The sequence below is a fragment of the Exophiala oligosperma genome (genome assembly GCF_000835515.1).
Source record: "Exophiala oligosperma strain CBS 72588 unplaced genomic scaffold supercont1.7, whole genome shotgun sequence".
NCBI classification, from domain to species: Eukaryota; Fungi; Ascomycota; class Eurotiomycetes; order Chaetothyriales; family Herpotrichiellaceae; genus Exophiala; species Exophiala oligosperma.
Window position 1 is genome coordinate 2,126,103 of NW_015622824.1, and position 11,112 is coordinate 2,137,214.

Consider the following 11,112-nt stretch of genomic DNA (forward strand, 5'->3'; position numbering starts at 1 on the left):
ATTTTCATACAGAGGTGCATCAGCTCGGTAGAAAGGTCCTAGAATGCAAGAATTGGTAGAAGATTCCTCAGCCAAAATCTTGTGTGTTATATCATCGACAAGTCTTCCCAGTAAGCTCAACAAGTTTAAAAAGCATTAGTTGACTGAGCACTTACGCTTCCACACCAAGGCAATCAGATATCAGCAATGTTTCGTTTCGCTTCTCGTCGCTCATTTGGCCTGAACGATTAAGAGCATTTAATCCGATGTAAAGCTCCTCAGTTGTAAGGTTGACTTCTCGACAGACTGCATGGAGATGGCGGATTAGAGATATCAAAATCTCCTTGGCTCGGCCTGGAGCAGAAGGGCCGAACGAGGCCAGAACTGAGGCTGTGAAGGGCTCATCTTGAGGACTTCCCATTTTGAAGGATTCAGTGTACATCAACCTTGAGGATCTCAAAATCCGACCGAATACTATGGAAATGGTGGAAATAACCAAAGACAGATGTTGGAGGGTGAAATATAGTGACTATTGATTCGGGGTAAGACACCCTTTTTGAAGTCTTCGACAGTATCTCAGCTTGCTAATGGGAATTTTGGCCACTCTGGCTGGTCCAACCTTCCGCCGAAGACCCCGTGGTGAAGGGTCAGCAATAAGCCGAAAGAACTGAATACGCTTGCTCTGCCTCGAATACATCTTTCCTGCTCAAATTTGAGACTTCGCAAGAGTCCGAAGTCCGAGGTCAACCGAATCACACGAGATTAGATTTTCCATTCTTCCTCTCGGCTTTTTAACGTTTCCTTCAATTCTCCGAAGCTTGTTGTATCTACAACACGTCGGCTACCAACCCCCATCACCTTGAAGTTCAATCTCAGCCCCTTTCATCAGGATAGTGTTTGTATTCAGTCTTCATCTCTTATAGCAACTTCCACAAGTTGCTTCCATCTGAACAAGATGTCTACACTCGAGGATAGAAAAATCGAAAAGCCAGTGATAGTTATCGTCCCAGCATCTTTTTCTCCACCAAGCCTTTACCGTGATGTCGTGGAGAGACTGGGCGACACTGGGTTCAAGACCATCGTTATCGACCTTCCCTCTATCGGCAGTCGCGCTCCCCTTGCTGGTGCAACAATGACTGACGATGTAAACTGTATTCGGTCCATTACAAATGAATTGGTCGATGATGGCAAGGATATTATCTTAGTTATGCACTCATATGGAGGCATATGTGGAACAGAGAGCACTAAGGGCGTTTCAAAGGTCGAACGAGAAAAATTGCGGAAGGAAGGTGGAATCATTCGGCTTCTATACATCAGCAGCCCTGTCCCAGAAGTTGGAGGCTCTATTGCTTCACAGATGGGTGCTAATATGCCTGATTTCATCACAGTCGAGGTCAGTACACCAAATGTATTCGAGAAAACGCCTAACTTTGTATCTTTTTAAGGGAGATTATCTTGTTGCTGAACCAAATGGCTGTGCTCGCACAAATTTCTCTGATCTTCCGTCTGCTAGAGGAATTGAGCTTGCCAAAACGATGTTGGTACATTCTGCAGTCAGTTTCACGGGAACTTTGACACACCCAGGATATCAGGATACTCCTGTGTCATATCTAGTTTGTGAGGAAGACCAAGCAGTTCCGGTAGAGGTTCAGAAGTCGATCATTGCCAGAATTCAGAAAGAGAGCGGCCATGGTGTAGACATACAATTTTGTAAATCCGGTCATTTTCCCAGTGTCAGTCGCACTGAGGAAGTTGTTCGTAACATCAGGCGTGCGGCTGGAGAGACTTTGAGAGAGATTACCACTCTCTAGAGGATAAATGCTAGTTTTCTGCAAATCAATAGTTCCCAACAGATGCGTCTAAGTGTGTACGATTTGACAATACTGCTCTGATTGACATTGCTATTTTCTTATGCTACAAATAATTCTAATTGGATCTGAGTCTAGATTTTTTTGCAGTCTGCCCGCGAAACAGTCCCTCCTAAGTAGACTCGGACTTCGAAGAATGTTGTTTGGAATTGAATTATTGCAGTGACAGATTGCATTCCTAAGACAAATAGTAATGTCTTTCTCTCGGCTCAATAGCGGTCCACTAGGCTGAATCTCTAGGTACTCGGCATTTTCGTGGCTACAGAAGTATACTCCGAGATATAACGACAATTCTGCTGCTTATTTACACAATTTGGAAACTCCGAAGTGAACCTATGGCCATCAAACCCTCGGTGATAGGATGATCGGAGAGATAACATTGTGCTACCTAGGAGATCACACGAGCAGAATTTCTCTCTTGGTAGCTAACAGCAAATTCATCATTTCTACATAAAGTGATACTTGTCTTACCAGGACAGCTTAGAGTGTTCAGCATCATTTTTCCAACAGCCAAGTCCTCATTACCGGAGCTATGTCTCAAAACCATATCATAATTGTTGGAGCTGGCCCCTCGGGCCTTACCCTTGCTGCGCTCCTCCAGCGTCATGGGCTTTCTTTCACCCTCTATGAGCGAGAACCCAACATCAGCTCTCGTTTCCAAGGAGGTTCGCTCGATTTGCACCCTGATTCGGGCCAACGTGCGCTTGAAGTTGCCGGTTTAGAAGCTTCTTTCAAGAAGCATGCTAGGTATCACGATCAAGATTATCGATTCATGGACAAACATGCTAAAGACTGGCTATTTCACAAGGCTCCCCCTGGAGCAGAGGGTCGCCCTGAGATTGATCGCTCAATGCTAAGGAAAATCTTGCTCGAGTCTATCGATCCTGAAAATCTCAAGTGGGACCACCATATTTCAAAAATCACCCCCCACAGTCTTGGAAAATTCGAGATACACTTTGCAAATCAAGCAAGCTCTGCCGTGGGTGATCTGGTAGTGGGTGCTGATGGCGCGTGGTCGAAAGTGCGACCGCTGTTGACCAGTACGCAACCAGAATATACGGGCTTGACAGTGATAGACTGTCGAATCTCTAACCTGGACCAAAAGTTTCCTCAGCTTGGGGAATTCGTCGGGAGAGGGACTGTATTCTCCTTAAGCGACGGGAGCGGCATCTTCATGCAGCGAAATGGAGATGAGAGCCTTCGAGTCTATCCTTGCCTGAAAGTACCAGAAAAGTGGATTTCCGAAAGTGGAATTGATTGGACTGATCACAAAGGAGTCAAAGACATGCTCTTGAATGACATATACGCCGACTGGGATGATCGTTTGAAAGAGGTTATTCGCAATTTAGACCCAGCATGGACACCACGTGCTCAGTGGAGGATGCCTTTGGGAATGCGCTATGAGACTCACCCCGGACTAACACTTATTGGAGACTCGCTTCATGTCATGTCCTGGTTTGCTGGGGAAGGGGCAAACCTTGCTATGCTGGATGCATTAGACCTGTTTCTCTGCATCCAAGCACATCCAACAGACTTGGAGGCAGCTGTTCGGAAGTATGAAGAGCAGGTCATGGGCCGAGCAGACAGTACAAACAAGATGTCTCAGGATCTTTTAGAAGAAGCCATGGCAGATGACTCACCAAGAGCCTATGCTGCATCCATGGCGAAGGCGATGGACGTCTGGTTTGCGGACGGTCGTTTATTGGAAGAAGTAGAAATTCAATAAGCGGAGATACTCACAACCAATTGTTTACCAGGCATGTTGGAGCCCGATAGTTTACTCAAGAATACGCAAATACCTACACCGAGCTTGAGTTGATCGCCAGAAGAAGATAGTCTGGGCAGAGTGAATTTCTTATGTATGATTTATGTAGCTTTGATGGTCCAGAACTTCCTTTCAATGCATGGTTAAATAGCATTTTATTCTTCGTGATCTCGACAGTACTATCCGAGCCCAGCAGCATGATCACTCTCCTCAGAGTTCACAGTAACACTTAAAGATCCCCCATCCGGGAATGGTGATCATGATGGCAATATCACTGTACGACACGTACATTGTGGTGGCTGGAGCCCAATGCCATCGGCTTTTTGGCTCGGACAATTCAATCGGTATTTCTGAGAATTGGGACCGTCGAAATAGTATTTCTAGTGATCTGCTAACCCGAAAATTCGTTGGTTATTGCATCTCTTCAAATTAAGAAGAGAATACTGTTCGATGATATCGCCCATGGAGACTGTGAGTATTGACGATTTCGCATTTAATCATCTCGAAGGCAAAACAGCTATTATTACGGGAGGCTCCAATGGTATTGGGGCACAAACTGTCAGGATTTTCTCTTCACACGGAGCAAATGTCGTGGTTGCAGATCTCGAATCCACGATAGCAGAAGCAGACGCTCTCATAGCTTCCCTGAAATATCCAGAAAAAGCGCTCTTCATTCCCACAAATACTCTCAGTTGGGAAGACATGAAGCTGTTGTTCAGACAAACCATTGAACGCTTTTTGCGTATAGATGTGGTTGTCGCAAACGCCGGAATAATGGAAAGCAGCAGCCTGTTCGATTTGGAAGCCGTCAACGACATGGGAGAGCTGCAAGAATCCACTGACGGATTTAGAGTGCTGGATGTTAACCTAAAAGGTACAATAAATAGTACGTCGCTCTATTTCTCAGCCTGTTCACATTTGCCACTTTCGACTATATGGTGAGACTGATAGCACATCCATTGCAGCGTTAAGGTTGGCCATGTTTCATATGCAACGGAACGAACCACGCTCTGCAGATGGTTCTCGAGGCTCTGTAGTTCTCATAACCTCGACGTCAGGATATTTTGGTAGTACTGGGGTGGGTGGGTATGTCACTTCAAAACATGGACTTATTGGGCTCTTGCGATCGTCCCAGCTTGCAGCAAAGAGAATAAACGTGAGAGTAAATGCAGTGGCCCCATTCGTGACTCCAACGGCGACGTTTCGGAAGGTTGCGGAAATATGGGCTACTTCAGGCTTGAAGGCGAATACAATCGAAGATGTCGGAGCTGTAATCGCACAAACTTCTCTAACTCCTGGGAGTGGAAGGTGTATCTTGGTAAGCATCCCTAGCCATCTCCGCTCGGTTTGATTGCAATGCTGATAAGACGACAGGTTGCTGGGGGTATTATGCATGAGATGGAGGAGGCCAGGACCAAATTGATTCCCCTTTGGCTTGGCGAAGAAATCGCTGAATACCTGCAAGCTGCTGGGCGACTCTTCGCAGAAGAAGGCTACCCTCTCCCAGCTGCAACACACAGTAGCTTGTGAAGTAGTGTTAGACCTCTCATGCGGAGTACTCCGCCAAAACGATCTTTACAAACAGAGGCCTATTCCTAGGCCTCAAGACACTCTTTTTACTACCCTATTTAGCACCCATTTCTCTTCCTATTCTATCTGATAAGGCGCTCGTTATTAAGGTAACCTCTAGAGCCCTATTCTTTAGGCCTATTTATATTCCTGTCCAGGAGTTAATGTGACAATAAGAACAGCCTTAACCGGAGGAAAAATTACGCTCCTTATTTACTATATGTTAAGAGGACCAGGTCATATCGTAATAGGGAAGGGTATAGCGTAATAGGCCTTTATTAATGAATGACTAGCTAAGTGATAGCTAAATAAGGACTTAGAGAGCTTAAGGAGTGAAAGCTCATAAGGGGAGTAAAGACCTCCTTATATAGACGTAAAGGAGAATCTATATAGAAGGCTTTAGAACAGAATAGACTATTAATTTATAATCAATAGTCTTACCATGCTCAGCCTTGCGCAGTGTGCTCAGCCTTACGCGGGTTAACTGGTCGACACTTTTAACTTAGAATAGTTAATATAGTTAACACACCCCCGTAAGTTAAGTAATATAGATATCGCTTAACTTAAATCGTTAATGATAGGTGTCAGCCATAAAAGGAAGGTCTATTAACTGAGAAAAGGTCGAAAAAATAAATAAAATGGCCTAAGTGAGAATTGAACGTCGATTTTTAAGGGTTATATATTATACCCCTTAAAATATCAATTAAATATAGCTGTAAACTGACTCACTGGCGTAGTCAGTGAAATTGAGGGGCCCTAGTATTGTTAAATGCAGGGTAAGAGGGTTATCTGGCTTAGTATATTAGACAGAAAGTCGCTTAGCGTTTAGTAAGTGACTTGCGCTTCCAGTTATAATTCCCTAGTCAGTTAATTCACCTAGTTTCACTGGGGGTTATTCCACTGAGGGTTATTCCACTGAGGGTTATTTCACTGAGGGTATAGGTAACTACTAACTTCATTTATAACTAGGCCTAGTAGCTAGTTATAAGAGAAGATAGTAAATCTCCTTTTTAATGTATAAGTTAGTTAAATAACTTATATTTTTACCGTTTTTTCCTTTTCCTTAGAGTTATTAAATATCTTATAAGGATATATAGGTTTTAATAAACTAAACTTAGTTTATTAGTACCTATTAACTCTATATTATAGAGTTATAAGGCTTTAAGGCCTATTCCTTTAATAAACTGAGTCCATTTATTAGGGGGTATAGCCTTAGTGAGTCTATTAGCTAATTAGCTTTCTGTTAATATCTATATAAGGTTTAATAAGCCGTTTTTAGCGCATTCTTAGACGTAGTGATATATGATATTAATATATTTAGTCCTGGCGTGATAAATAGGGTTTTTCGTTAACTCTATAGCCGAGTTTAAGTCACTATATATATTAGAGATTTCTAGGCTATAGGCGCCTATCTTAGATAGTAATCCTCTAATATATTGTTATTCTTTAATGGCGTCACGTAGAGCTATATATTCTACCTCATAGAATAATAAAGTGACTATTTTTTGTAGTTTTAAGTTCTATGATAAAGGGCTTTCTCTATAGAGAAGTATATATCCTGTTATTAATCTCCTGGTGCCTATATTACCCCCCTAATCTGAATCCATATAGGTATCTATATGATTTAGACTTAAGTGATATAATAGGCCTAGATCTTTCGTTTTAGTAAGGTATTCCTAGACCTTTTTAATAGTTTTAAAGTGTTAAGGGCCTAGGTTAGATATATATCTTACTAATAAGTCTATAGAGTAGACTAGGTCTAGCTAAGTTTTTATTAATAGATATAATAAGGCCTTAATTTATTGTTAATAAGCTTTAATATCTTCTTTTTTTATCTATCCTTCTAGGGACTCTATTTTAGTCCCTAGTGAGATTGGGTAGTCAAATTTACCTTCCTTAAAAGGTCTAAACCTTTTTAGGATCTTTTCGATATATTATCCTTATTATAGTGAAATAGACCTTTTAGGTTTATTTCTAGCGATTTTAATTCCTAGAAACTTATTAATATCTCCTAAGTCTTTAAAATTAATAGACTTAGATAGTTTCTAATAGAGATTTTTAATCGTTTGTGTTTTAGGTAATAAAATAAGTAAATCGTTAATATATAATATAAAAATAGTTATTTTATCCTTATTTATATAGATTAATTAGTTAATCTATAGTGAGTATAGATCGCATTCTTTTAATAGTTATCGTAAATACGTTTCTCACTCTCTCCCTAACTATTTTAGGCTATATAGGGCCTTATTTAGTTAACAGATATAGTTAGGGTAATCCTTATTAATAAAGCTAGTTAGTTAACTTATATAAACCTTTTCTTTTAGGGTTGCATTGATATAGACTATTTTGATATCTCATTATCTTATTTCCTAGTCTAGGGAAGTCCCTATAGCTAGGAGTAGTTACTAGGTAACAGGGTTAACTGTGTTAGTAAAGGTTTCGAAGAAATTAACGCCATATTTCTGTTAAAAACCTTAGGCGACCTATCTAGCCTTATATATAGGGTTCCTATTAGCGTCTTTAACCTTTAGAACCTATTTACCTTCTAGGACTTTCATATAGTTCTCTTTAGGCACTAAGGTCTAGGTATTTTTAGACTTTAGGTTGTTAATCTCCCTTAGATAGGTGTTTTTCCATTTTTCTAAGTCTTTAAACTTTATGGCCTAGTTATAGGTAAGGTCAGTTAATAGTAAGGCTATATTATCCATAGATTTATCCTTATTAGCTTCCTTTAGTTACTTTATAAAGGATTTATACTAGGCATCAGTGTTTTCAATATTTTTGACGTTATTTAGGTCATTATTTTGGTCTGTATCTATAGGTTTAATATCTATAGGTGTTACGTTAATTAATGGCGTGTTTTAGGCGTCTTTTAAGGCCTTTTTGAAGTCCTTAGCCCTTTTAGAGGCCCTAGAAGGTAAATCCTTAAGGAAATATCCTTCTATTATATCGAAGTCCTTAGCCATGATGGTTTTCCTACCATTTAGCTCTAATAACTTAACCTAATTAGGCGTCTCGAAATAGCCTATAAGGTAATAGGGTTTTGCTCTATTATCAAGTTTTTTAAGGAATTCTTTTAGTTCCTTTTTATAGTAAATAGAGCCCTATACCTTAATGTTTAATATATTAGGTTATTTTCCTATTTTAACCTTATATAGAGTTATATAACTCTTTAACGCGCTATGTGAGGTCCTATTATATATATAGGTAGCCGCTAATAGCGCTTCTCTCTATAGAGATTTAGATAAGCCTAATTCTATTAGTATAGACCTTATCTTTTCTATAATGGTCCTATTAAATTGTTCACTTAGGCCATTTTAACTTAGGCTATAGAGGGTAATAAAGGTTATATTAATGCCCTCATTTTTAGCGTATTCTTTGAATTTTATAGACTTATATTTATTATTAGATTGAAGTCTTTTTATAGGCTTTTAAGATTGTTATTCCTTATATACCTTATAGGCTAGAAATTCATCGAATACTTAATCCCTTATTATAAGTAAATAAATAGTGATATACCTCAATTTATTGTCTATAAAAGAGACAAAATATCTCTTTTTAGAGATCGTTTTAGGCGTTATAGGTTTATATATATCGCTATGAACCTTTTCGAGCGTTTCTAATGCCCTAGTCATAGGTTCTCAGCTTATTTTTAATGTTGCCTTAGCTTTTAGGCATGTTTCGCACCTTATAGGGTTATTAGGCTTCTTTTTCTCCTTTTTATACCCTTTAGTGACATTAACTAGTTATTTTATAACTGTTTTATCTATATAACCTATTCTGAGGTGCTATATATTGTTTTCTGTCAAACTTATATAGGCGTACTCGTTTTTGGTGTTCACTATAGCGCTTATTACTATAGTTATAAGGTTTTTAACGTAAATCCCCTATACCATTTTCCTTTCACTCTTAAATAGGCCTATTTCCTTAGGGCTTATTTTAATGTTAAATCCCTTTTTAGATAAAAGGCCTAGGCTTAATAGGTTTAAGTCTAGTTCTAGTATATATAGATAGTTAGTTATAGTGCCCTTTTTTCCTGTGAATAGAAAGTGAACCTTTATATTCCCTATCTAATTAATAGTTATATTCGACATTTTTTCCTAGTTAAGGGTAGTGTTATATAGCCTTAGATCACTAAAAAGTGCCTTATTAGCGTATATATATCTTAAGGCGTCACTATCTAATATCTAGATATTTTAATCATAGATATCATTAATTAATAGGGTAAATTTACCTTATTCTAAGTCTTTCTTTATTCCTATTAATAGAGTCTTCTTATTTTGAGATTTTTCAGTCTCTTTAGCCCTTTTAGGCTTTAAATGTGGGTGTTTTTTTCAGTATTTTTCCTCTTTATGGCCTGCCTTTTTATAGAATAAGTATTTAGGCTTGTTTTTAGCCTTATTAGTTGATTCTGTAGGCATAGCCATTTCCTAAGGCTTTTTAGACTCTAAACGTTTATTTTCATCGATTAGATAGCTAAATATAGCTATTAAATCGATATTTTCAGTTTAAGTTCTTAGGTGCTAAGTTATTATGGCTATCACGTTCTTATATTCACTTATAAGGTTATTAAGCGCATAGATAACTATAATCTTTATTAAAATAAATAGGTTTCTAGTCGCTAACTCGTTTAATAAATATTTTATTCGTGTTAAATAAGCCTTAATTAAATTCTTTTCTCTAGCTAAGGTTATTAAGAATAGCTCCTTATATAGAAGGAATTCCGAACTAAAGCCTTTAGGTTTATATAGGGCTTTTAGTTAATCCCATATCTCTATAGCTATTAGTAAGCCTTTAACTTGTAATAGTGACCTATTGTCTAGGGCTAGACAAATTAGGGCGGCTACCTTAGTCAAATTGTTTTCTCATGTCCTTATGTAGGCTATATAGGCTTCCTTAGTGTCAAAATCATCGATATAAGGCTTAACTAGATATAGGGCGTTCTCATATCCCTTATCCGTTATATAGGCTTTCATTTGTAGGGCCTAGAACTCCTAATTAGTGAAGCCTTTTAGGCGCTAAACTCTAAATGGATTAGAGTTATTAGCCATTTTTAACCTTATACCTTATATATATAGATATATATATAGGTTATAGATTATTATATATTAATATAAGTATTCTAAACCTTATAAAGGTTTTAGAATAAATAAAGAGTTTTTCGGAAATCTTAGATTCCTTAGACTAGAAGGTCTCTTTATGTCACTTAGTAACCGTTCCTTATAGGGTAAGGCGTTAATATAAAGGTCATTTATATTACTAAAGCTACCTAGGCTCATAACCTATTAAGAGAACTAGGTTATATCGTAATAGGGAAGGGTATAGTGTAATAGGCCTTTATTAATGAATGAGTAACTAAGTGATAGCTAAATAAGGACTTAAAGAGCTTTTTTAGAGTGAAAGCCTATAAAGGGGGGTAAAGGTCTCCTTATATAGACGTAAAGGAGAATCTATATAGAAGGCTTTAGAACAGAATAGACTATTAATTATAAATTAATAGTCTTACTATGCTCAGCCTTACGTAGTGTGCTCAGCCTTACATAGGTTAACTAGTTAACACTTTTAACTTAGAATAGTTAATATAGTTAACACTATATAATAAATAGAATATTATTTTATAGTTATTAAGAATAGACTTAATAATATATCTTATTAAATCTCTAATTATTTTATTACCTAAAAAGTTTTATAAAGCTTAATAGTTATAAGTCTAACTATTATATTTACTTAGTAATTTATTATATATAATAGTCTTATCACTATAAGGCTAATTAACTAGATTAATTAAGTATAATTTAGCTCTATACTTTAATAATAAATAGTATAATCCTATTACATAATACCCTAAAAATAATTAATATATTAAGTCTAATTTAAGAGCCTTAACTTACTAAATTAGTTATTATTATATTATTTAACTTAAACTTATAA

The 11,112-nt window shown here is 37.6% G+C and overlaps 1 protein-coding gene across 1 annotated transcript; it reads left to right on the forward strand.

Moving 5' to 3' along the window:
- Positions 1 to 934: 934 nt before the first annotated feature.
- PV06_08001 (uncharacterized protein) lies at positions 935 to 1,790 on the forward strand (the record flags this gene model as incomplete). Its single annotated transcript, XM_016409292.1, has 2 exons — positions 935 to 1,372; positions 1,425 to 1,790. 2 exons carry the CDS (start codon positions 935 to 937, stop codon positions 1,788 to 1,790), a joined length of 804 nt encoding a protein of 267 aa, XP_016261046.1.
- Positions 1,791 to 11,112: the final 9,322 nt, after the last annotated feature.